The sequence below is a fragment of the Acanthopagrus latus genome, chromosome 21, assembly GCF_904848185.1.
Source record: "Acanthopagrus latus isolate v.2019 chromosome 21, fAcaLat1.1, whole genome shotgun sequence".
NCBI classification, from domain to species: domain Eukaryota; kingdom Metazoa; phylum Chordata; class Actinopteri; order Spariformes; family Sparidae; genus Acanthopagrus; species Acanthopagrus latus.
In genome coordinates, this window is record NC_051059.1 from 13599101 (window position 1) to 13623368 (window position 24268).

Sequence of the window (24268 nt, forward strand, 5' to 3'; positions counted from 1 at the left end):
TGCGTCCTGACCTCCCCTTTGTTCTTGCTATTTGTTCCCATGATTTCTCTGTAGCAATGTACCGCATTTGTTCCAGGACTCCTCTGCTGATGTAGTTTGCGTGTTACATTCGCTTCACTTGTATTTTCCTCTGCCCCGGGCAGGATTTTGTTGTGGGTATTGGGTGCTTTGTTGATCGCAACCAAAGATCTCCAGTGTTGTGTGCTGTTGTATTCTTACAAGTATACAGCATTTCCATCTCCTTTGGTTCTGTCTTGTGTTTGATATTTCTGCTTTACTGTGTTATTATGCTCATTCAAATATATGCAAATATGTGGCGAGTTTGAATACTAATGTTCCTGTACTTCTGTTCTGCATGTGTTTTCTCTCCCAGGTGTTAGTCTTTGATCCTGTCAGAGTGGGACGTGTCTAGCAGGGGACTGAGGAGGGAGCAGTGCCAACTTGGAACATGGTGCCTAATATTCACCTGGCAGTGCCCCTCCTGCCCAGAGGGGCGTTGCTGTTCCTGCTTCTAGTCAACTGCATGGTGTTCTCCTCTATAGCAGACAGTAAGTGACCTCATTCACCTGTGAAGTCCTGCAACAATGTGTTAATACATTAGGCTTACTTAATTCATTACACTTCAAGTATTTTGACAGTAAAAGCAATTTGGGCCCTCATGATGAAAAGCACTCACATTGGGAGGTTAAACAGCAAGTTCTTTGAAGTAATATCAGGTGCCTTACCTCATCTACTGATCATCTGAACAAATTTAGCCCCTTTGAACATGTTGGGAATATTCACAGAGAACAAGCTCTAATGCTGTGCATTACAAAGCTTAATTTAAAATAGAATATAGGTTCCGTTTACATTTGGTGTCTTCAGTGGATTGCAGAAAACATAAATAGTACCTAGCCCATAAATAGTACCTAGCCTGATCCACATCCGAAAGCGTAGTGAGCTTTTGCTTCTGCATTAAAAATAAGTACACTGCATGCAGCGACGCTCCATCGGCCTCTGTGACCGACTGTCAATCTGAATGACAGTTTTGGCTGGAAGACGCAACTCGAAAAAGATGTGTCACCGTTGCAGCGCTTTGGATCTCAGGGGCAGCCAAGAGGCACTGCCCTGTCGAGGACAGGGTCAGGGACAGAATTAATTCAACACATGACCTCACCTATAGTGCTGTCATAAGGGTCACTGTAATTCAATTATACCCTGACCCCTCCCATTCCCCCACACGCCCACGCCAACTGCCCAGTCCTTTCAGACATAGGTCCAGTACGATTTGTTTTTCTGTACCCTTTGTCTTGTCTCATTCGGCCCTGTGTGATCATCTTTGTCCCTTGCGGTGTGTCCAGAGTTTTGCACAGTATCAGTGTGATCTTGACCTTGCAGAAAAGTTTTGCACTCCTATCTTTTTTCTTGTGGTCTGGCAAGACTGTCTTTGCTGTCTGCCTGTAATGTGATCCGGCAAAATCAAACCTTGACTAGAGCAGTGATACTTTAATGATGTGCCCCACTACACTAAATCCATTGCCAAACCTAGAACAGTGGCATGAGTTTTAGTTAAGTCAAAAACCTTTTTATGTCTAGTCCCTCCAGTGCTTTCTGATATTAAATAACTAACTCTGAATTCTGATAATTACTTGAAAATGCAAACAAAGTATGACTTTCTGATGATAATTGTCTAAATTAAAAAGATTAGAAAACTGCAAGACAACTGTCGATGCATAACTGACATGGGGCTTGAAAAAGCGAATAAGATCTTTTATGCCAGTAATTTATTTATTGGTAGTGCACCATGTTTATCGTCATGTTATGATTTGTATGCTCAGCCATGCCTGCATTTTAATTGCCATCAAGGGGATGATTGATTCAATTCCATTTGCTTTTTAGAGATCATCAATTTTCAAAGGTAATGTCAGGGGCATTGAAGGTGCCAGGATGTTATTTGATGTGCAGTCTGTCAGATGCCCAGTACAGCCCACAGTTTGGATGGGGCCTTGATTATTACTGTGCTGCCTTATGTGCTGTTTTGTGCAAATAGCTACATGTTAAATATTAAACTAGCAATAAACAATGTTTTTGCTGTAACTTGTCTTAAATAGTGAATGGTGGTGCCAAACGTAATGGCAATAGAAGAATAACACCTCTGGTGTTAAGTTCGGTTCCCTATGAACCTTGCTTTCACCATGCGCCATTTTGTATGCCACTAGGCACAAAATCTCCTGTCATGATTGTATCTACAGTATTTGGGTCATACAGCCTCCATTTGCCATTTTTCGATTCAACACAAGTTATTTAAAGATTTCACACACACACAGCTAGACACAGCTAGAGCCAGCTTGTGTTTCACTGTGTTCAATCACTGAACGGGTTAATGTGGACAAAGTTCTTCAGTATCTCTTCTTTTTTAAACTGAGTTTTCTTTTCTTCTTATTCGTTGCCTCTCTGTGTCCACGACAGCAAGGTTGCGCTGGTATCTAATTTTGGTAATCATATCATTTACGGATAAAAACACAGAGCCAAGCATTTTAATTAACAGACAAAGATACTCTGCTGTGGTCTGCTGGTACAAGTGTTTAATTCAAGATACATCCAAACACTGACACATGAATAAGTAACTTGAGAAAAGATGGCATATCGGTTTCAAAGAAGAGATGAAACAGAAAATCACTTATAGATAAGCCTGGTTCTGCTCTGAGGTTGTGTATGGTTGTGCTTTAATGTAAGCACACATGGAAAAAGGCCCAGACCTGCTATTACTCAGACTGTAAAGCAAACAGACATAGAATTAAAATAAGACAGTTGGGGGGCAAAAATAACACCTACCACTAATGGCAGGGTTGTGTGCAGTTGATGCCTGTAATTTGTATGCAACTTAGTTATGTGAACTTGATAGTTCTGGTTTGGATTTCCTGTATTACAGGGCAGACACCAGACAGATATTATGGGCGGGTGCCTGGCAAGTTTCTGATTACATGGGTTCAGTCTGGTGTCCTTGTCTCCCCCTTGAAAATGTTCACCAGGCATGCGACCAGTGTTTGGCCTTTCTCCCGAGGCTGGGCAATGAGTTTTACACTGTTGTCGTGATATAAGACTTAATATTGTCTTAGATTTTGGATATCATAATATCATGACAAGAGTTTTCCTAGATTTAAAGGCTGCACCACAGTTAAAAGATGTAATTTTCTGAGCTTGCCAGACTGGCCCACTTGTTCTAATATTTGAATTTGCCCCCTTACATCCACATTACTAAGGATTATTTATGAAAGTCTCATTGAGTAATCTTCTGTGAAAGTAACAATCATCATCCCTTCAATGTTGCAATATTGATTTAAGTATTTGTCAAAAAAATATACTCAAAATATTTAAAAATATCCCCATATATCGCCTGAACATATCTTGATGTTTTTTATATACATATTGCCCAGTTCTCTTTACATAAAAAACTTTTTGTTTACAGTGCATTTTTGGCTTGTTTGGGATGGCTACATTTCCAAGGTTGTTGTCAGACTGTTTGTTTGGCGTGATACTCAAGATGGTACAATCCATCATTATTTAGACGCACAAATAAGTACAAGAAATCCTCCCCCAACACTATCAGTGTTATTGCTCTGTGACATCATCCATCTTATGCCCTCATTGACTAGGCACACAATACAGTGTGATTACTCTGAGTGCTGATCGCAGACGTCCCATCGATCCCTGGGGAGTGCAGCCTAATCAACCAGCTCCATATACAGCCTCCTTGTACACAATAGGCCACTGGCCCACAAGGTCAGCCTCAAAGTCACACATGCCCAGCACTTAAATATAATGGTTATCTTTTTGTAGTGCTGTCATTGTGAGTTATTTCATTGGCTTTAATAAGCTTTTGATGTATGTGTCTCCTCTTGTGCTTCTCATGTTATAATCTTAGGTGGATTTTCATGTGTTGCGCAGCAAGACCGCTGAGGCTTTTGTGCCCGTGCCTGCTCTTTTCACTCCCAGTGGCAGAGAGATTACAATGGCACCATAATTAGCTTAATAAGTTAAATGTGACACAAACCAATGTCTCATGCCACAACCTTTTAATGTCTTATTTTTGTTCCCCTACATACAGCTAATAGATGCATTGTAGTGTGTCAGCTCTATTAAAAAATTCTAAGCCATTGTGTTTCTTTGTTGTCCGATGGCTACACTACTGAGAGGTTTCCCACAGGGCTGCTATGCTACATAAACCCTTGGCTTCAGACAAAAAAACATGCCCAAATAGGCGTTGATCTAGCATATTTTACCAGAATTTTGAGATGAAAAACGGTTTGAAATTAACCTATAAAACAAGCTCCATAGATTGATTTGGCAGTTTCTCCAATGGACCAATGTGAGGGAAGTGCCAAAGTGGTTTTCAGAGGGGTCGCCAGACGGGGGGCTGAGGGGCTCAAAATTGGATTGTATTTTTAAGTGTCCATATGGTCACCCAGCTCAAAAACAGACAGGGATAGAAATTGATTCTTTTTTAATTAAAAGTAACCATATCCACCTTGGAGAGCCACTTGGAGAGTAATGCAGTTAGCACACAGCTGTGGTCCACACACATCATACAGACAGGCACAGTGAGAGAGAGTCTGAGGTGGAGGAAGAACTAAACAGTAGAAAATGCACTCTGAAAAAAAGCATAATTTGTGAGAAAAACATCTGCAAAATAGAATATTGGAGAAACGCAATTTAGAGGTTGTGGCAATACGATAGGACGTTGTTTTCATAAGCCAGTGCAGCAGTGTCAGAATGGAGGGAGGGTAGGGTCATCAGAGGTTAATGATGTGAGATTAATAGTTTAATTAGGGAGCTCAATAGCAGGGCCAGAGGCAGTCACCCAAACCCGCTGTTGTGTCCCGGATTCGGCAATGCCACAGGATGACAAGAATTGTCAGTGTCCTTCCAGAAAAGGGCAGATGGAGAAAAACATTTCAATTCTGTTTTCACAGCAATGGCTTTATTGAAAACGGAACACATCTATTCCTCCCTGTTCTTTCGTACTTGCTGCTTATTACATTCTCACTTAATCTTAGGCTACTTTGATTGAAAATAATTACGCGGATGCTGAAGAGTTGATGTGGATTTCATTTGTGTTAAGCAATATTATATGGGAATTATTCGAAGTATTAAAGGAAGCTCATACAGCTTTTTTGTCACATCCTCCTAATCATTGATCAGACTCTGAGATTGGAGAAATTCAAGATAGCAGGCTTTAAATAGGACAGAATCAAGTAGCTCACAGGCATTTTGCCACACACCTGTGTATTGTTTACTTTTGGAGCATCCTCCAAGGTGCATTTAAAGGCATTTAACTCATCCCAAACAGCCTGTGGACATGGAACAGCATAAAACACGGCTGGATCTCAAGTGGGAACTATTTCATGGGTAAATGGTCACCTTAGCTTTTCAAAGATGCTAAATCATGAGGGAAGCGAAAAAAGAGCCTGTAAGCACATGTAAAGCCAGAATCCCTTTGTTGTTCCACGTCCCTCCAGTAACATAATTTAATATCTCCCTCAATTTTGGCTAGTGCAGAGTCAAATTACTTAAGACCTCAGGGCCGTGTGGGTGAGGCGATGAGAACAATGGAAGGAGCTCTTTGAGGTCTCTGAGGAGGGCTAATCTAGGGGATGCAAATTAATGAGGTTAGTGAGGTCGCAAGGGGGTGCGTGATGATGGATGATGAAGCCAACCCCAAAATGGAATCTCTGAAGAAACAAGAAGCCATCACGGCAGCAGTGCCACCAACCCAACTCCTCCTGGGATCACTTAACACACTTAACATTTTCCCCACAGTGGTCTATTAATGTTAGGGTCTGAGCCAAGGTGACCACTGGACTTTACCCAGCAGCATTAACAAAGCCCTCCATCAGTTGCCCAAATCTCTTTTTTGTATTCTCAGAGAAAATTCATAGAGTAGTTTGTATTTCCATTACAAAGGTGCCACGCTGTATACTTTATTACAGATTCAAGCTGCATTCAAAATGTTCTATTCCCTCTTCGCATTTTGTTTTGCATGCGTGTGTCCCCGGGTTGACACTCTTCTACCCACCCACACATGCCTTTAAATGCAGCAGTCAGTCGTCCTTCACAGCTTCAGAATGGAAAAAACACTTAGTTTCATGACAGCGCAAATGAGAACATTTCATCAAGTGAACTAAATGAACATCGGAGGTGATGTAGCCCCAGGGTTATGCAGATGAGCTGCGCAGTTCAGCCGACACATTAGCAGGCTTGTCTTGTTGGCAAGAGCCACATACTTCACAAAGAGGTTGTTCATTTGAATCATTGAGTTTGCATTTTAATTTGCATTGTCCATACTATGTGCCAAGCCATACATCAGTTGTTGTTGTTTTTTAAATAATGATATGGTGACTGTTCAACCAGCAAGAAATGACGGATGTTAGAAGTGAGAAGTAGAAACTGTAAAACATTAGCCTAGCATTTTCCCAAATGCCTAATAGTCTTGTCCCTCTCAGTTCATCTCAGTTCAAAATGAGTGATGCAGTGCAGAGTGACAAAGTTCTTGGCCTGATCACAAACATTCACAGATTAAAACAACTAAATTTTACACACAAATGTGTTTCTGAAAAGATTATTTGGAGAAGAGCCTGACTGATCGGTTGGCTGATATTATCACTACCTAATATCAGTATGGGAATCGGCCCCAAAAAATCAAGTATTCGTCGTGCTTTAGTATGCTATAAAAAATGTTGATTAATATTTAATCAGTAATAGATAGTTTGACAGTTTCGTGAGCCTGTTGAGTTGCTTGCCGGACCAGATAGACCTCCAACCAATCAGAGAAGCAAAACATTTTATGTGTGACTTTTCAAATCTGGACCACTGACAGTCATCATATAAATCCTGCCCCATATTAGACAAACAGTTGTGATTGGCCGGACACATTTTATTTGCACTGGAGCATGTCTCAAGGAAATCTGTCTGAACGGGAAGGGGACCAAATATATCAGTCAGAGCAAATAGAACTTGATCCTGGCAGATTCGTCTGTTTCCCAGGCTCGTTGAACTTCTGATTGTCATTAAAAGAGCATAAAGTTTATAGTTTTCCTCGTGCAACAGAAGTAGTTTTATGTTAAGCAAGTATAGCAATTACATCATAGTGAAATGTCTACCTTTATCTAATGTCTGTTAAAACTTTCCCTTAAGGAAGCAGGTGGGTTGAAAGAAGCCACAATAGTGAGTCATCTTTGACTGGATTCAGTTTGGGCACCAGTTGAAATACCACAGGTAATATAAAATCTCAGACTCTAAATCGTGTGATACCCGGAACACCCACATCCTCACAATCAAAAACTACACAATGAAGTATTTTTCACTTGCATGTTTTTAAACAGTTGTTTTTAAATGCCCACTTGAGGCATTGGTCACCAAAGCACAATGTGTGTGGGGGTTATTTTTCCCCCAAATGTCATTTATTGACTGACAGACTAGAAGAGAGAAAGAGAGAACGGGCTAGAGAGATGCCTCCCTCCTTCATAATCGGCTCGAGAAGATGAAAGCTATTACATTAATGTTGCTCACACTGGGAAGAGAGAAGTGAAGGGTAATTGCACTTAGGGTTCTTGTTCTTCTCTGCTTTCTTGAATAATTCACTGAGGGCTGGAAGGCCTGATTGAAAGCCTGTCTACGTTGTCCACGAGGGCATTGAAAGTTTGATGTTTTTCTTTTGCTCTTCTATAGGTTTAGACGTTTTGCCTTTAAGTACACTATCCCTGTGATGATGAATCATATTGCTCATGTGATTTCACAGAAGTTCTGATAAAGCTTATAAAGCTCCATCAATCTTTGACCACTACACTATCATTCTCACAAAAGTTTTCTGTGCTATCGGGAGTGAATGCAGTGTGAGCTGACTGTCAATGAGAGGGAGTGGATAGTGCAACCAAACAAGACCATCCAGCAAAAGCCTGTTCAGACATGTGGATAAATAAGCTCACTCAGCCTATGTAGGTCCTAGCTGTGTTGTGTTTTAAAGATATTTATTCTCATTTGAATTAGCTTAAAACTTTCCAATGTGTCTCATTTGCTTTACTAAGTATCTGTTTTGCCAGTTCACAGTTAGGGGCGTATATGAAATTGTGTGAACGACTCAGCAAGAACAAGTGGAGTGAACTCAGTGTGACAAAATGGAAATTAAAATTTTAGAACCAGATGATAAAAATAAATCATGTTGACCTGAAATACATCAACCATGGGGAGAGGATGATGACAAAACTGTGCTTGATTCATGTGCTCTGTTCATGTGCCATTTGAAATAGAAGAACATAATGCCCCTTGATTTTCAGCGACAAAAGAGACGTGTAGATAGCAAACATGAAGTTTATTGGTTTAAACAAACAGCCTGAAGTGCAGTTGACTTTATCGGGGTAAATAACTTGCAGGGGAGGCAGCTTTATATGGAATTAATTGCAAACAAGTTGCCTGCTAATGGCCCGAAAAGGCCTTAATGGAAGTGTTCCATTAAAACAACCAGTGCTGATGCCATCAGACAAATTTCCACTAAGTGTTGCCTCATGAAAATGATAACTTGCTAATCCATTATTAATAAGAATTAATGGTATTCTCTCTGCCTTGTGTGTATCGATCCCTGATACTCTACACCACAGAGTAGCTCTCATTGGGCACTCTGGCAGGCTTGGGAATACACTAATTGTTAGCCACACAAGTGCCATTTACACGACTCTCCCTGCTGTCTCTGCATTTATTACAAGCTTTGCTCTGAGGACCCTGAAAACTGTATGGCAGTTTAGGAAACATACTTCACAGTAACACTGCTTTGAGTGGGTTAGAACAGGGGAAAAGTGTATATGAATGAATAATTTAGCACACACTTCCATATTATCCTGGCTTTTAAAGACTTTTACTGTTAACTGTACGCTGACGGGTGTTCCCAACACTTTGAAATCTATCTAGTGAAAAATAAAACACCTGTAGCAATACCGGACTTGGGGAACCCCCTGGACCTTTTATCTCTCCAATGACCTCAGACCACACAAATAATGCTGCAGGCATTAGGTTAACTGAGAGAAGCTGTTTAATCCCCCACACGCAAAGCAATCAGCAGCCTCCAGGCTCCGTCTGTACGGTCTCGACCAGGGATCTATGCAGATTTGTCAGTAACCTCCCCTCAAATTTAAGTTTTAAGTCCACAGGGTGATGCATCCTTTTAAGGAGAATACATTTGATGTGTGTACCCGCTACAGCATAAATGGCAGATATCAAGAATACTACCAATACCTACTCCTAGATTATGCCCTTGAACATTCAGCGTTGAAAGTTTTTGCATTCATTTCCCTAACAACCCTATCATTTTTCAGGTTGTCTGTGAAGATATGTGGAAGCAAACAAGAAACACCTTGTTTGTCCCACAAAGTTAGACATGTAGAATTTAGGGTTTCCACTCGTTTGTGTTTTTTTTATTTTTTTTTTATCTTAGATAACTCATTTGTTCATTATTTGTTAATTGTAACATGAAAGCCCTTTTGTTCCACTTGCAACAAATGTGTTTGTTTTTTATTCCACACACCGTGCTGGAGTTTGTCTACAGCAACACTGTTTTGCATGTAGATCACTTTTTGATCTTTCTTGTGCATTAATTTGCTAATTATAACCACTAGATTGAACGATTGACTTGTTGTTCAGATGTGTGTCTGCTTTGATTTTGGTAACCCACTTTTAGTGTTTACACGATAGCGTCAGTAATTAGAGCAATGCATCAATCTGGTAAGTGTGAGTGAACTAAAGGTGGCAAATGAGGCCTTCATGAGTCGATTTCAACCCTGAAATTCTGGCACCTCACAGTCTGTACTGGGCCTGACAGCTGTGGCAGTTTCAAGAGCACATGGGTTAAAGCTGTGTGTGTCAAGATAGGAGTTTTGAATGTGACGTATCAAAGCTTAGAAGAAGTGCAGCTCAAAGCTCGCAGTCACTGGCTGAGTGAAGGATTTGCATAGGTAGGCTTACGTGTTTTCCACCTCGTCCTTGCCATTGTTTTCATGTGACAAGTGCCTGACAGCAACGAAAATGGGACACGGGCATGGAAAAAAGGTTGGAGTGTGGATTTTGTCTCTAAGAAAGAAGTGACAAACCAACAGTTTGATATCCTCAGCAGCCGGTGGTAGTGCCATGATGGAGGAACTCAGCAGAGTCTTAGTTCAAAAATAAATGCTTCTGCCCTTTCGTTGAAGTGTGTTAGGGACCACTATTAACCCTGTCCAGATTTTGTTATTTGATGCTTGATGAGATCTGGATTAGCGATGGACAGCTCGGAATTTGCCATGGTTTCGCCTCTGAGTCATAGGTTAACTATCAAGATTCAGGAGAAGCTTGTTTAAGAGGATTAGTACAGGAAAAAGCTCAGTGAGGGCCAGTTTACCCCTTTTCTTCCACTCATCCCAAAAAATCCTTATGATTTCCAAGATCCAGTAGTTCCTCACTTAAATGTTTGTGGCAATACGTGAGCTTACATCCTGTAATTTGAAGCATGTGCAGGGAACTATTTAATGCTGCCTGATCCTCCATCTTAACCACAAAGTGAAAATCCCCTCACATCAGCTTCAACAGAACTGCTGTGGACAGATGTTAGTAGGAACTCTTGGAAGTCAAAATGGAGATAATCAGGTCTTGAGGATTCCAACTCACCAGCCATGCATGCACAAATGCATTCTCAGACGCTCTTAAGAGCTTATCAGGTTCGAATCATTAGCAAAGCACCCTGCTGCTGCCTGCATGCGTGTCACAGCTACATTCTGACGCTATAGAAAATGATTTATCAGTGTGCTGGTGCAGTCTAAATCTTGTCCGTAGGAGTACCAGGACGAAAATATCATTCAAATGTCAGGTGGGTTTAGGTTCTATGAAGGGGTCACGGGTCACAGATGGATGGATGTGTTTGGATTACTGTGTATTGCCAACTGCACACATAACTGCCTACTCACACACTACACTGCACCACAGTGTACTTCAGCCTATCAGTTATGTAAAGCACCAGGGATTTGTTTGTCATTGTCATCTTATCATCATTGTTTTTTAAACAAAGGAGCATGTTAGCTTTAATGTCTGTTGCTAATTTGACAGTTATTTGATGGATAACTACTTCAAGAATAACAGGTCATAAAATTCATCATTACAAGAATAAATGATCTCAACTTGATTTTTGCATTTTACTTTTTAATACCCTGAAGAGATGCTATCTTTTAGTGCATTCCTATCTTGAGTGTATGGAGCTGTTTTGGTATTACCTTCTGTCTGACTGCACTTTGATTATCTGTACGTATCTGTATGTGTCATCTCAAAGATATAGTATGTAATCTCTGCATCAAAACACAACTAGATCTTTGTTGTACATTTTCTTGAGTGTGCACTCACATTATCCCAAATGGTTCCATATGTATTTTATAGGGCCGATACTAATTATTAGTAAACAAGTAGACTGATAACAGATACTTGAAATTAAACCTTGTCCATGAGCATTAGTACCTGAGTCACACAGACAGATTTCCATCTGCAATGGTGGTTGATTAACAATGACGACAACAACTCCCATAACCTCACGCTACTTACATCTTCTGTTTTGTTTTGATTGGGAGACCCCTAGCAGCAGAAATTACATACTTTGCATTTAAAGAATGCATTTCATTTTGCTATGGATTATCCTACATGGATGGTATGTTTTTCTTCAGGAGTGACATTGAACATCTCATATTTCTGCTAGTACCTCTGTCCCGCCATCTAGCTGCATTCGTGTCTGTATAGCCACCTCACATTAAAGTACTATGTGTGTTCGCACGTCACAGCCTGCCTGCTCGCAGAACCTCTTTTGTTGTATACTGCTATATTGTTCAGAGAAAGCCCCTATAGAGTCGTCCTCAAGCAAGGACAGACAGCACCACCTCTCTTTCTCTCCAGCCAAGTGAGGGCAGAGGTTGAGAATGTGCTCACTAAAGGCCCTATCTATATCAGAAAGAGGTATAGTGCTATGCTAACTAGATGCTGACCCCCACCCACGCCACCCTCTTCCACCAGTGTTATATTAGAAGACATAAAAAAAGAAAAGAATGGTGGCAGCCATTGCTGGATTTTCCCCAGCGTGTGCTCAGAGAGGAAAGGCTGGCGTCTCCTCTGTGTACACAGCATAATGATTCACCCCTTTGTGCGTGTCTCCACGGTTTCGGTGTTCCCCACCTCCCTCTTTAATGACTCTGAAGATGAAACAGGAGCTGAACGGAGCTGGTAATAACTACGTGGTGTCACATTGTTGAAGCCAGACTCGTATTAAGCACGTCTGGTGCTGTAAATAAAGCATCGAGCATGGCGGCTATAGCGTGCAGCCAAGGTGTGCTCATTGTAGCATCATGTCAACTTAGATGGGCTGGCGCTGAAACACACACTTCATTGTCCTACGTATAATGACGTTGGGTGTGGTACTCGGTAAAAACACCCTAAAGGCAAACATGAGAATCACGTTTGTATGTGTTCTCCATGGTAGTCCCCTGTGTTGCTGTAAACACTCATTATCTAAGAAGTCAAAGAGAGGTTACAGGATCACAACATGATTGTAGCCTTGTTTGGATTTTAGGACGTGCCAACGGGTTTCAATACTTGTAAACCAAAAATGGATATTTGAGCGCTATATAACTTGATAAACTCCCCACGTGTCTAATCTACCTGTGTCTCGCTCTTCGTTCTTTGTGATGTTTTTACTTTTTGTGGAAGAGCTGGATTTTATCCACGTTACACATTTTTTTTTCTATTGAGTTTAATGCAGCCCCTCATGTTCAATAGCTGGAGCTGCAACTTCATTGTCTGCGGGCGAGAAACTTTGCTCTCTTTCAAACAGTGTGTCAAAGCTTGGGTGAGAAATTCAACATGATACAGTGACAGGCAGGCACACAAAGACAGAATGTTTCTCCCATGACTGAGCTGCAGGTGTGCACAGCAACAATACGAGTGTGGGTTTTTTCTCATTGTTGCTTTTTGTGTGGAGAAAGTGATACCCATAGATAAGTAAGTTTTACATGCCGATGTGACTGGCACTAACATCACCTTCACCCCCTCCCCCTCCCCTCTGCCCTCCGTTGCCTCTTCCCCTCCCGTTTCTTATCACTTTGCATCTCCCTCTGCCCCTCTTGCTCTGGCTCTCTCAGGCTTGCCAAGTTTCATCAAATCCCCAGAGGACCAGACAGGCATCTCAGGGGGGGTTGCATCGTTTGTGTGCCAGGCCGCCGGGGAGCCCAAACCCAGAATCACCTGGATGAAGAAAGGCAAGAAAGTCAGCTCCCAGCGCTTTGAGGTGAGCACTCATGCGTGACTCTCAGATCTCTGAAACACTCACATACACACCCACATGCACACACATAAACACAAGCAGGCGCAGACACAACACATGTGACAAAATATTACAGACATGGGGCTTAGTCTGCCTCCAACCGTCTCTCATTAACACAGACACATCCACACTCACTGGGTTCACACTCAGCAAACGCACACACTACACGCACAATGAATTGCCCTGTTATTGAGCATCACACCAACTCTTCTCTTTTCCAAGCGAGACCAGACAGGCTTCCCTTCTCTTTAATCTCCTTCCATCTTGATTTATATAGTCCTCTTCATCTCTTTCACTCTTTTCACACCCTCATCCTTCCCCTTCTGTTGCTCAGCTCCACCATCTCTGGCCATACATCCCTTGATGTATTACTTGATTTATTTTCCCTCCCTCTTTTTGAACTCATGAACAGAAGGAAGTACCTAAGGTGGGAACTCACACTGCGTCTGACCAGTATTTTCTCTGTAACATAATGTAGCAGAGGTAGCCGGGGGTGCTACTGAGTAATACTTCTGGTTGGTCTTACTTTAAATGATCCTTGTTATGGGTCTGCTGTGCATCACAGTGTTATTGGATATGATTTGATAATACGATTCAGTAGAACATGATGGTTGTTTCTTACTTGTTTTTAAGTTAGACCACAAGCTAGATTTTTAGGGGAAATAACATCATATCACTAAAAACTTGTAATGTACCATGACATAAAAAAGGACTTAATAAACTGGTAGAAAGAAATGAATTCTTTCAGATCAAAAAACACAAACGCCAAGCAATGTGCAATCTGCAAGTCTAAGTGAATGTAATTTATGTATTGCAATAAAGTGATACCTTCGGAAAAGAAAAGGAGGCCCCTAAAAATAACATTCTTGGCCTTTTGCTGTGCTCCGGCTCTCCCAGGTGATTGAGTTTGATGATGGCTCGGGCTCCGTACTGCGGATCCAGCCACTGCGCACACACAGAGACGAAGCCATTTACGAGTGCACAGCCACCAACAGTGCTGGCGAGATCAACACCAGTGCCAAGCTAACAGTGCTTGAAGGTAAGATAACTCTTTTTTTTTTTCTCGCTCGGTTTCTTTCTCCATCTTGCTATTACTCTTTCTTTCTTTAACCCCTCCCCCTCCTTTTTCCTGCTGCTGGATTTTAAAGCTTTATTCCAATACATCCAAAAGCAAATATGGGTGTTTGACTTAATAATTCATACATAAACATCTGCAAAATCTAGAAGATTCCTGGTACTGGCGGTGTCATGGAGGGGTAGATTTATCTTAATGTCAACTCCACAAGGCGGGAAAGAAAAATGCAAGGAATGCGTTTTTAAATAAGATACCATACAGTTCAGCAATTCAGCAAATATATGACCTGGCACACAGTGCTATTCCAGGCAAGATTTACCATTTATTGGCTGTTATGCTGTATTTATGTTGTTTCCCTCTTCTATTAATGAGTCAGTCGGGATCCTCCACCACAACAAACCATCCCGTGATCAATTGAAAAAATAATGAATTGTCTCATCAAAAATAGTTATTATGAATAAGTTAGTGATTCCCTGCTTATCCAGAGAAATTAAAGACAAGTTCTACATGAGATCATATGAGCAATTTTCCCACATATAGTGCTACCCCCTGTGCCCTCAGGCTAGTTTGACCTCCATGGACCCTCTCTCTCCTTCTTGCACACAGAGTTAATGTATGTGATTTATCTGGACAGGGGTTCTGCATCTCTCCCTGCTCAGCCTTCCATATCACTAAGCTGTGAGCATCAAGTTCTTCCTTAGTTGATTGTAATTTTGTCATGTGGGTGCTAGGCATCGCAGGAGTTGATTCCATTAGAAACTTTCAAGAAAAAAAGCTCCAGAGCTGGCCAGCAGGAGGATTAAGGCCGTCCGTAGCCATTACACTGGCATTAACGCAGATCCCCTCTCATTCAAATACAGCCTTTCCATCCCCTGTTCGAATCCCATCTTTCTTACACCCACCCTTCCTTTTTTTCTCTGTGCACGCTTATTTGATGATATCATCGGCTGGGCTTGTGTAATCTTCCCGAAGGGACTTTTCTCCTGCTCAAAGAAAGGTTTTCTTTCTACCCCTCGTTTGCACTATATTGTGAGGAATGCTGTTGCCTGCACCAACAAACAGCACTAACATGACATGAAACGCACATGAATGAGTTGAGATTAATAACAGTATTAGTGTTGGAGGGCAAAACAGTGTGGAGAGTGGAGGAATAGAAGGACGGACAACAGTCTTACTCAACAGTGAGCAACTGTCTCACCAGCAGACGTGCCTTGCATGAAGTCGTCTCCTCTCCTTGATCCTGTGCTCGATTGTTGTAGCTGCTAAGCCCAGAGTCAAGTACCATGTAGACACCAACCATATGAAAGATGATTTTATCCGTAGGGCTTTGCTGGTACACACTCAGTGCGTACATTTGGAGCATGGAATGGGAACCAGGCCTTAAACCATGTCTGACCAATGTTGTGTTTTGACATAAACTACATGTGAAATAACAATCAACATACAATCTTTAAAGTCACGGTGAAATCATGATATACACATTTGTAAGGCTAGAGAAGGCCATGTTGTTTACACAAATGTGCAATTCGGGAATAGTTCTATGAAAGGGTTGGTTGTGTTCATGTTTCCACAAAGTCAACACCTGAGTCTTCACCTCTGCCCAGAGATAAACCCCTTTAAGCTCACTGTTTTGGTCTGACAAACCAAAACAATGTAGGTTCATTAAAAAAAGTGTGGACAGCTGCACTCAGCCCACACGCTCAAGCAAGCCTGTACTACGCTACCTGTCCATAGTGAGATGGCAGACAGCCAAAGTAAACGACTGGCTGGTGAGGTCGAAGTCTTTGTTGAACATTTAGCAGGATGAAGAGAGACAGATATTTATCTCCAAACTAGGTCTTTAATAGAATGCTGCCAAGTTGTTTAATATTACCTGAAAGTTGAAGGTCTCTGCCAAAACTGACGTAGCTGACAGGCTTGAGCCTGTTTTTGAGTCTTCCTGCTTATCATTCAAAAATATCTTATTACAGATTTAACTGTAATCTTATTGGAAGTTACGATGTTTATCAGACACACTTTAGGCCCACATTTGATGCAATCTAGATGATTCATTGATTTGATTAATTAGCATATACCAAATTGCAAACCAAGGATTGTAATAAATCAATTTGCTCTTTTAAATAAGTGGGTTGCATTTTGTAAAGTTTTTGATGACCTCAAGTGTTGCTGCATTCACAGAGGCAAGAACAGACCAACCCATCATATTAAATCAAAATAACTTCTTTATTTCACTCACCCACAGACCCAGAGGATGTGCCTGATAACTTGGAGCTAGTTCATACATTCACACATTCATGCATATTCCTTGACACATGCAGACATGCACTCTCACAAAGTAATGTTGTCAGCTCCACTCTATTTTTAGACTATTGTTTGTAGCCTAGTGATACATCAAGTTCATATCAGCAGCACCACACAAGAAAACACTGGGGCAGCACCAAACAGACGGAGACTAATGATCCTCCTCCCTAATGGGGCGGTGGTAGCCTGGAGGTTTGAGAAGTTGGTGTCACATCACAATGTTGCTTTTTCAAATCAAATAATAAAATCTGGAAAAAGTTAGAAGGAACTTGCTTGACTTTTGTGAACTTATTTCATTGTGGTACCCTTGAGCAAGGCACTAAAACCAGTATGGTTCCGTAGAGACCAATAATAAAGTGAGTGTGGCCATCGGGGGAAGCTCTCCACGTGTGAATGTGCAAAGAAAAATAAAGCTGAGCGTTGCATAAAATCCTGTCACGTCTCAGTCGACCTTCCCTGAATGAATCAAGGTTGAAAAAATGACTTCATAAACAAAAAACTTCCTGTTTTTGCACTCCAAAAGAAAAGCCTTACAGTCCCCATGTGACTTTAAGTACATGTGACTTTGCATCTGCATGAAGTTGTCATAATACATTGAGCACTCCTATCCAGTGAGGCAGTGAGAATGGTGAAGTCATTATACCACTAAGTCGATCTGGATTATAGGTTTTAGCAGAGCAAAGGAAGGTCGAGCTTTAATTATGATTATTTCATATACTGGCTCTTTATTTTGTTATGCCAATCCTGTAAAATATGGATTATGACAGCCATATTGGTGCAGCTTTACACGTGCTTTCAGTGTCCTCAAAGGAAGGCTGCCGGATGTAAATAAGAAATACCAAGGTTCAGAAGCGCACTATAGGGTCTGGAACACTTGCTTGTGATTGATAAACCAGTGGGTCCATGTTAATTATGTATCAGCATCGCTACCTTATTATGTAGCATCAGGGGACAATAGGATTCCTTCAAGGGCTTGAAAGCATCATGACACAAAGCAAAAAATAGTGATTGATGCAGTTATCTTTCACACACTTTAAGATGACTTCACTGACACTTACTTCACTGTCACAGTTAATGTGGCTGCATAATGTTTGACAATTGTTGCCAGATACAGTGTTAAAGATTCTGGTTGTATATAGATAAATATGCATGCCGTACTGGACTTGTTCCCAGTGATCTGTCCACAGTGAATGCTATGTCTGGCGTTGACAAATGGTCTCTTGTCTTCTTCTTAACCTGAGAAGACAATTTTAGTTGTTAATGTACAGTTTAGTCTGTCACTCACCTGTGGCAAGTCGCGAAGGCATGTTATCACACCAAAGCTGAATTGGGCTTTAGCACTTTTGCAGTCATGAGTCTTGAGTCACTCTGTAATTCTGTCACGCTGTAACAGCCCTGCTCTTTGTTCGTGGCAGTTCTCACGCCCCTACCCCGAGAGGTCACACCGTTGAGACTTACGTATGGGCCCAAAGTCAGCTCAACCATTTCTCATTGTGTGAGTGTGTGTGTGTGTGTGTGTGTGGGTTTGTGTGTGTGCGTGTGTGTGTGTGTGTGTGTGCAAGTGAGAGAGGGACACACACAGATACAGCGGCAGAATAATAAGAACAGAGTTGTGTTTCTTTATTGCTGCCATAAGTCAAAATCTGATGATCCTTGGCTGTTGTCATCCTTTTCTCGCTCAGATGTTTTGAATAATGGTCTGCATGCAAAATTACTTTTGAGATGTGCAATCCTGCTCAAACTGTGTATGTGTGTGTGTCTAAGAGAGAGAGAGAGTCTGTCAGCAGTGTGCAGGTCTGACCTGTATGGATAAATAATGATGCAGACAATGCTGAGACCAGAGGGGGAGGTGTGATTGAGAAATATTGTAGCTGTCAGTCCTTCATTTCCCTTTCTCTTCCCTGCTCTTTCATTTCTGTTCCTGCCTTCTCATCTCTATAACTTTTGTTTTTTGGTTTTTTTTTGTCTTCTGTCTAATCCTCTGTTCTGTCTCCTTATCTCTCCTGCTGTTAAATATAGTGGACAGTACGGCAGTGGTATGACGTTGCAGGGTAGTATAGAGAGATGACCAGAGGGAACAATGACTCATTACTTGGGTAACGATGCCGATGTTTTGACCTTGAGCGCCCCTCTTGAATTGAACAGCCTCAGTAAATGTTCAGGTAAATGGTGCTTGTCTTGGTGATATATGAAATAAACTACTGCTGGCCAGAAAAGACATCTCAGCTCACAACATCAGTCTTAAATGCAGTGTGCTGCCACTTCTCCATGTCGAAGCAATATTTCATATTTTGCTTGCCGTTAACATTTGATGAGCATGTAAAATGTAAAATGCAATGACTCAGACCAAGAAATGACTAAGGTGGTGTCAAAGCCATGTCATGACAGTAATGGTGATGATTAAAACAGATGAGTCTCTGTGGTGCAATGGATAGACAGACTGTTTTTACAACTGTAATGTGACGGATTTTCTCCAAAACAGGAGCCAAATTATGTGGAAATTGCCTCAAGCAATATCCTTAAAGCTACAGCATTTTAATTGGCTTCTATCATTAGCAAGGGAATTGCAACATTGACAAGTCCTGGGAAAGGCCTACAACAACCCAAGATTTATAACTTACAAGGAATAATGCATGGTTTTAGTAGGTGAAAACAAAATAGGGAGATACTTATTAAGGAAATTAAAAACAAACATTTAATTGGAGGTCACACTGAAAAACAAAGTATAAACAGTGCTTGTAGTTGACGAAGTTGAAAGCCAAAAGTCCAAAAGTTAAAAGTCAGAAATCTTCAGCCAAAGCAGTCAAAGTCTTTGTATTAAGAATCCTATGGACCCCCAGGAGAGTGAAAATCATAACCTCATCCATTGTCATTTTCAGCAAAAATCCTCCAAAATAAAGAAGCAAAAACAAACATAAAACTGTCAAACTGCTCCCTGTGACTCGAAAAGATTCCTTAAATATGAGCAGAAACTCTGTGACTTTTCTGCTGTGCTGGAGAACAGCAGTCCTCCTGTCCTTAGGGAGACAGCGGACCTGTCTCTAGAAGGGAGGAATGTTATCTAATGGTACCAGATCAAAAGCTCCATCATTACCGGAATCCTCTGCTGTCAGAGCGAGAATTAGAAAGGTTCTCCTACGGACCAGCTGCACACCTTTTTTGAAGTTCCCTGGCAACTCATTTCTGAACATGTAATGTCGAGAGAAAATGTGATTTTTGGAAAGGTCAAGAGAGAAATATGCAAGGATTCAAAGCCTCTGCAGTGGAGAAAAATAGCCCCTCGCTCGGCAAAAACATGTCAAACATCAAACTTCGGAGTGATGCAGCTCCTTGTAATATTAATAGAGTTCTGCCCTATGAATCCATTTTATGCCTCTCCAGTTTTTGATAGGAAAAGAGGCCATAATTATACAGCACTGTTAAAAACTCATCAGTTTTTGCTCTCGGTTTGAAGAAATTCAAAATGGAATTCAATACAGTATCCCAGCTTCACGGTGTTGACTGTGTTTAGTGGTTGTGTTGGGTGGCAGTAAACAAATTATGGCCTCACCGGTTAGAAAAGGCCTTTATTTGCTTCGCATTCATTATGTTCCCTGGTGCAGAGGCAAAAAATGGCTGCGACACAATGCCAGTAATAAATATCTCAGGAGCCAGGCAAGTGCGGACAACAAACCTGACTGGATAAACAGCATAGAAATCGCATTGCACCTCTTCCCAGGCAAGATAAATACATACAGAAGCTATATCGGAATGATTTAATACCGAGCCCTGCTCCTCCGACAACTTAATCCTCTCCTTCCCTTCGCGCTATTCAAATCATCCACAATGACCAAAATAAGGTCTGTTGTGTAACTGCTGTTCCCCCACATTACTTTTTCACTCTCTCCTATTCTCTTTCTGAATGCTGGTGTAACATTCATGCTGTCATTTTAACGGCAGTTCCCTCATGTTGTTGAAGAAAGCGGGTGGTCAGACGACAGGGCATGTTGAACATTATATACTGCAGGGCGTTTATGAAAATGACGCAGGCACGACAGAACAGGTTTGACTTCCGTTTTCGGCACAGCCGTTATTTGTCACAACATGCTGAAGGAATACAGAAGCACAAAGTTGCACGCAAACAAAACTATTCAGGGACAAACGTCCTCACACACGCACACACACACACACAGATCTACAGGTGTACACACAGACACACAACACAGACTGTATTTCTGAGCTCCATTGTGACGTCGTGTGTCACAGATTTAATTTCTCCCACCATCTGCTGGCTGGAGGCCCGGCGTCATAGATCATATCCAGCCTGACAGATACAAACTGCATCTGTCTATGCATGCTTCTCCCAAGGACTCGCACAATATGGCATAGTGGAATCACCCTCCTGGCCACCCAATCTGCACCCTCACATCCTTACTTCCAAGGACTTGGGCACTGGTAAGGGGCACAGATAGCTTTTAAAGTTTAGTCAGGGCTGTAGCACCTTTAGTGTAGTGCAACACGGAATTAAAAAAGCACAACATGAACTTACTCTCAACCTTGAAAAATCAGTTCAATATATGTCATTGAAATGAATAAAATCCAACAATAAATCCCAGAGAATCCCTGCCAACTTTTTGTATATGTGACCCTCTGCTCTCGTGTTTCTGTGTGTGATCAATAAATTATCATAAAAAATTCAAATCAACCGGGAAGCAGATATCCGAACGAACTAACCCGGTTAATTGATCTATCCCAAGAGATTTATCTGACATCGGACTGAAATTTCCATGTTATACACAGACATCTGGATGAAGTCGATGTTGCTTTGAGGCTACATCTTATCATCTGTACTTGTCCATCAATTGCTCCATGCTTTTGGCGAGCTGTATCTGTAAAGACTGCAATGTCTGGTATGTCTGCACCGTCATTGCTGATAATGTCTATGGCCTCAGGGGAGAGAGAAGGAGGGAGGGAGATAGAGAGAGAGACGGGGGGAGGGGGGGGCGGGGGGTTAATGAGTAGAAATAACATTAATAAAAAGTGGTTGATAAACACAGCTGAGTTAAGACAGTCAGACCTTTGCCTATGTGTGTGTGAGTCTCACTGCAAAATTAAAGCCTGTTAATGTTTTTCTTGTGTGGTGAATATGACCATTTCTTTAACTTGATCATTACAGCTTTGGCTCCCTCCCACCCACCACTTTCTAAATGGTTGAAAGCATGTAATTAGGTATACAACTTAAAACACATCTGCATCCTAATGACTCTAATATATCCCATAACTTCAACCACTTTGGGACAAATTTTAACATCCTGAAAGGTGTTAAGAAAAGGCTAAGGCGGGGACATATTTATCCTATTTTAAGTGGGCCAGTGGTTTTTCAGAGAGTGTTCTAACGAGTCGGAGATTTCCTCTGTCTCCCAAAGAACACATTTGATCAAACTTTAAAGCCCAACAAGCAGTAAAATAAAATTGCTTTAATGAAACTAAACACATTTTTGGAAATTCATCTCTTCAGTATCATCTGGTGCATTGATGATGCTGATGTAAGCTCCAGTCTCTCTGGAAAAGCATCAGAATTTCTTTTTCTAAGCAGAAGCTAATTATGCTGAGATGAAGTTGTCTTTGTTGTCTCGTGTTGCCATCATCAATGTATTTTTCTGAGTTTACCAGACTGTTCCATTTTTATAATGTTGGGTTTTAAAACATATCCACAATACTGATTATTATTATCAAAGATCATAACATGCATGTAGGTGTTAAAATGTCCGCATTCCATGTGCCATAGCTTCTGCACTAAAATACTGTTGCAGCTTCTGTCCAGCATTTATTGAGAGAGGAGCTGTAGTCTGTCACTGTTTCTTTTTAATTTATGGCTGCTGTTGTATGTCAGGACATATTGAACTCCTCATCTGGATGTTGTCTCTGGGCTTCAGAAGATATTGGAGATGTGACAAGACATGCACATCCGTTAATATCTGCACATTGTCAGGAATAGACAGGGATATCCGTGAATTGACATCTGCTATTAAATATCTGCCAAAGACAGATGCAACAGGCTTTCGTTATTCAATTACAGATTTTGCCCTAGACTTGTTTGCGAGACCATGACCAATGTTATTATCAATAATGTTTCACCATGCGTATATTCAGAGTGACAGAGTGTAAGCACGGTAACAGGTAGTCGATTGATTAACTTTTTGTTGCTGCCCACATTTGTATGCATTTGTTCTTATTATCTGAGCTCAGAAGTTTGTATTTGATTGCTGTGTTTCACTCTGAAACAGACAAGGGGGCAGCAAGGGAATAGAGTCAGGCATCTAAATGTGAGGATCCAATATTATTTTTCCAGAAATATAAGCCGTCTCACTGAATGCAAACACACAGGGTGGCAGAAAGTGTCACTCAAGAATGTGCACCTGAATCAAATTGATATTTGAAGGGTCAAATGCAAGTCAGACACTTACTCACACCTGAGCAGTCTGGGCCCTGCAGCCAGCAACACTGTAATTTTGCAGCAAATCAATTTGTTCATTGCTTCATGCTCTTTCTTACTTTAGTTAAAAGTATTAAATGCTCAGCCACGGTCAGCCAATCTTCTTGCCATTCTGTGTTCTTCTTATCAACAGATGCTTAAGATGTCTGTTTCATGGGATTCCTTCTCTGTGGCGCAGAAAAATCATAATAATGTTAAAGACGTGTTAATCGGAAATGGGCTGAAATGAAAAATAGAATAAGCTGAACGGTAGATTATAAGATGATGTTAGCAGACAACCAAACCTCATGTTGCTGTGAATGCACAGCTTTTGCTTTTTTGTATGGCTTTTTGACATCAGACCTAACGTACTCTTGATCTCACTGATTTAAAGTTTCATATATAACCTCTTGTTCATAATTACGTGTATTGTATTTCTTCGATTTAGTACAGATCATTTAATCCAAATGCTTTGATGTTGATAACAGGGAAAGCTGCCTGCGTCTGTCTCTGAATCATGAAAAACTGATGATTAGACAGCACTCTAACACAAGTCACAATGGAAGACAATGAGCAGTCTGTCATGAAAGCCCTGCAAACTGATGGCCACAGTTGTGTTAAGCACAGTCATTTTTTCCCACCCTCTTTTATTCATATACACATCACCTCAAAACCAGGGTGATGCATCACTATCACAGTATCAACAAGTGATATTACAACTACAGTATTTGTCACTTGTGCTGTACCATATTGTGCAGAATCCTTTCTTCTATATGTGAGTAAAAACATCACACAGTGCAATGAAAGAATGACACCCTGGGCCTGTAACCCTGCAGGTGAAGAGCAAGGTCCACCTTAAAGCTCTGCAGGCCAGTGAGTCAACGGCTCCCCAGGCCCTGACTGGTTATGGATGGATGGCCCTGCTGCATGTCAGGGGAGTTCTAATACCTACACTCAATGAGCTGGCTAATGGGAGTCCTTTCACCCTGACCCCCTTTCCTCACACATTTACACACCAAGCCCTCTTGGCTTACCCACTGGGCCATAGAAGGCAGGGGAGAACAGCTTGGCTCGCTATCAGCCT

General features: G+C 41.3%; 1 protein-coding gene across 18 annotated transcripts in view; it reads left to right on the top strand.

The window, feature by feature from the left end:
• The window catches only part of LOC119010715 (receptor-type tyrosine-protein phosphatase F), a 165315-nt gene that overhangs the window by 57250 nt on the left and 83797 nt on the right, over window positions 1–24268 (top strand). For all 18 annotated transcript variants that reach the window (XM_037083073.1, XM_037083078.1, XM_037083082.1 and 15 more), the window contains exons 2-4: window positions 374–548; window positions 13173–13318; window positions 14252–14393. In XM_037083073.1, the coding sequence (XP_036938968.1) occupies window positions 449–548; window positions 13173–13318; window positions 14252–14393 (388 nt within the window). In that variant the 5' untranslated portion in view covers window positions 374–448. The remainder of the gene's footprint in view (window positions 1–373; window positions 549–13172; window positions 13319–14251; window positions 14394–24268) is intronic.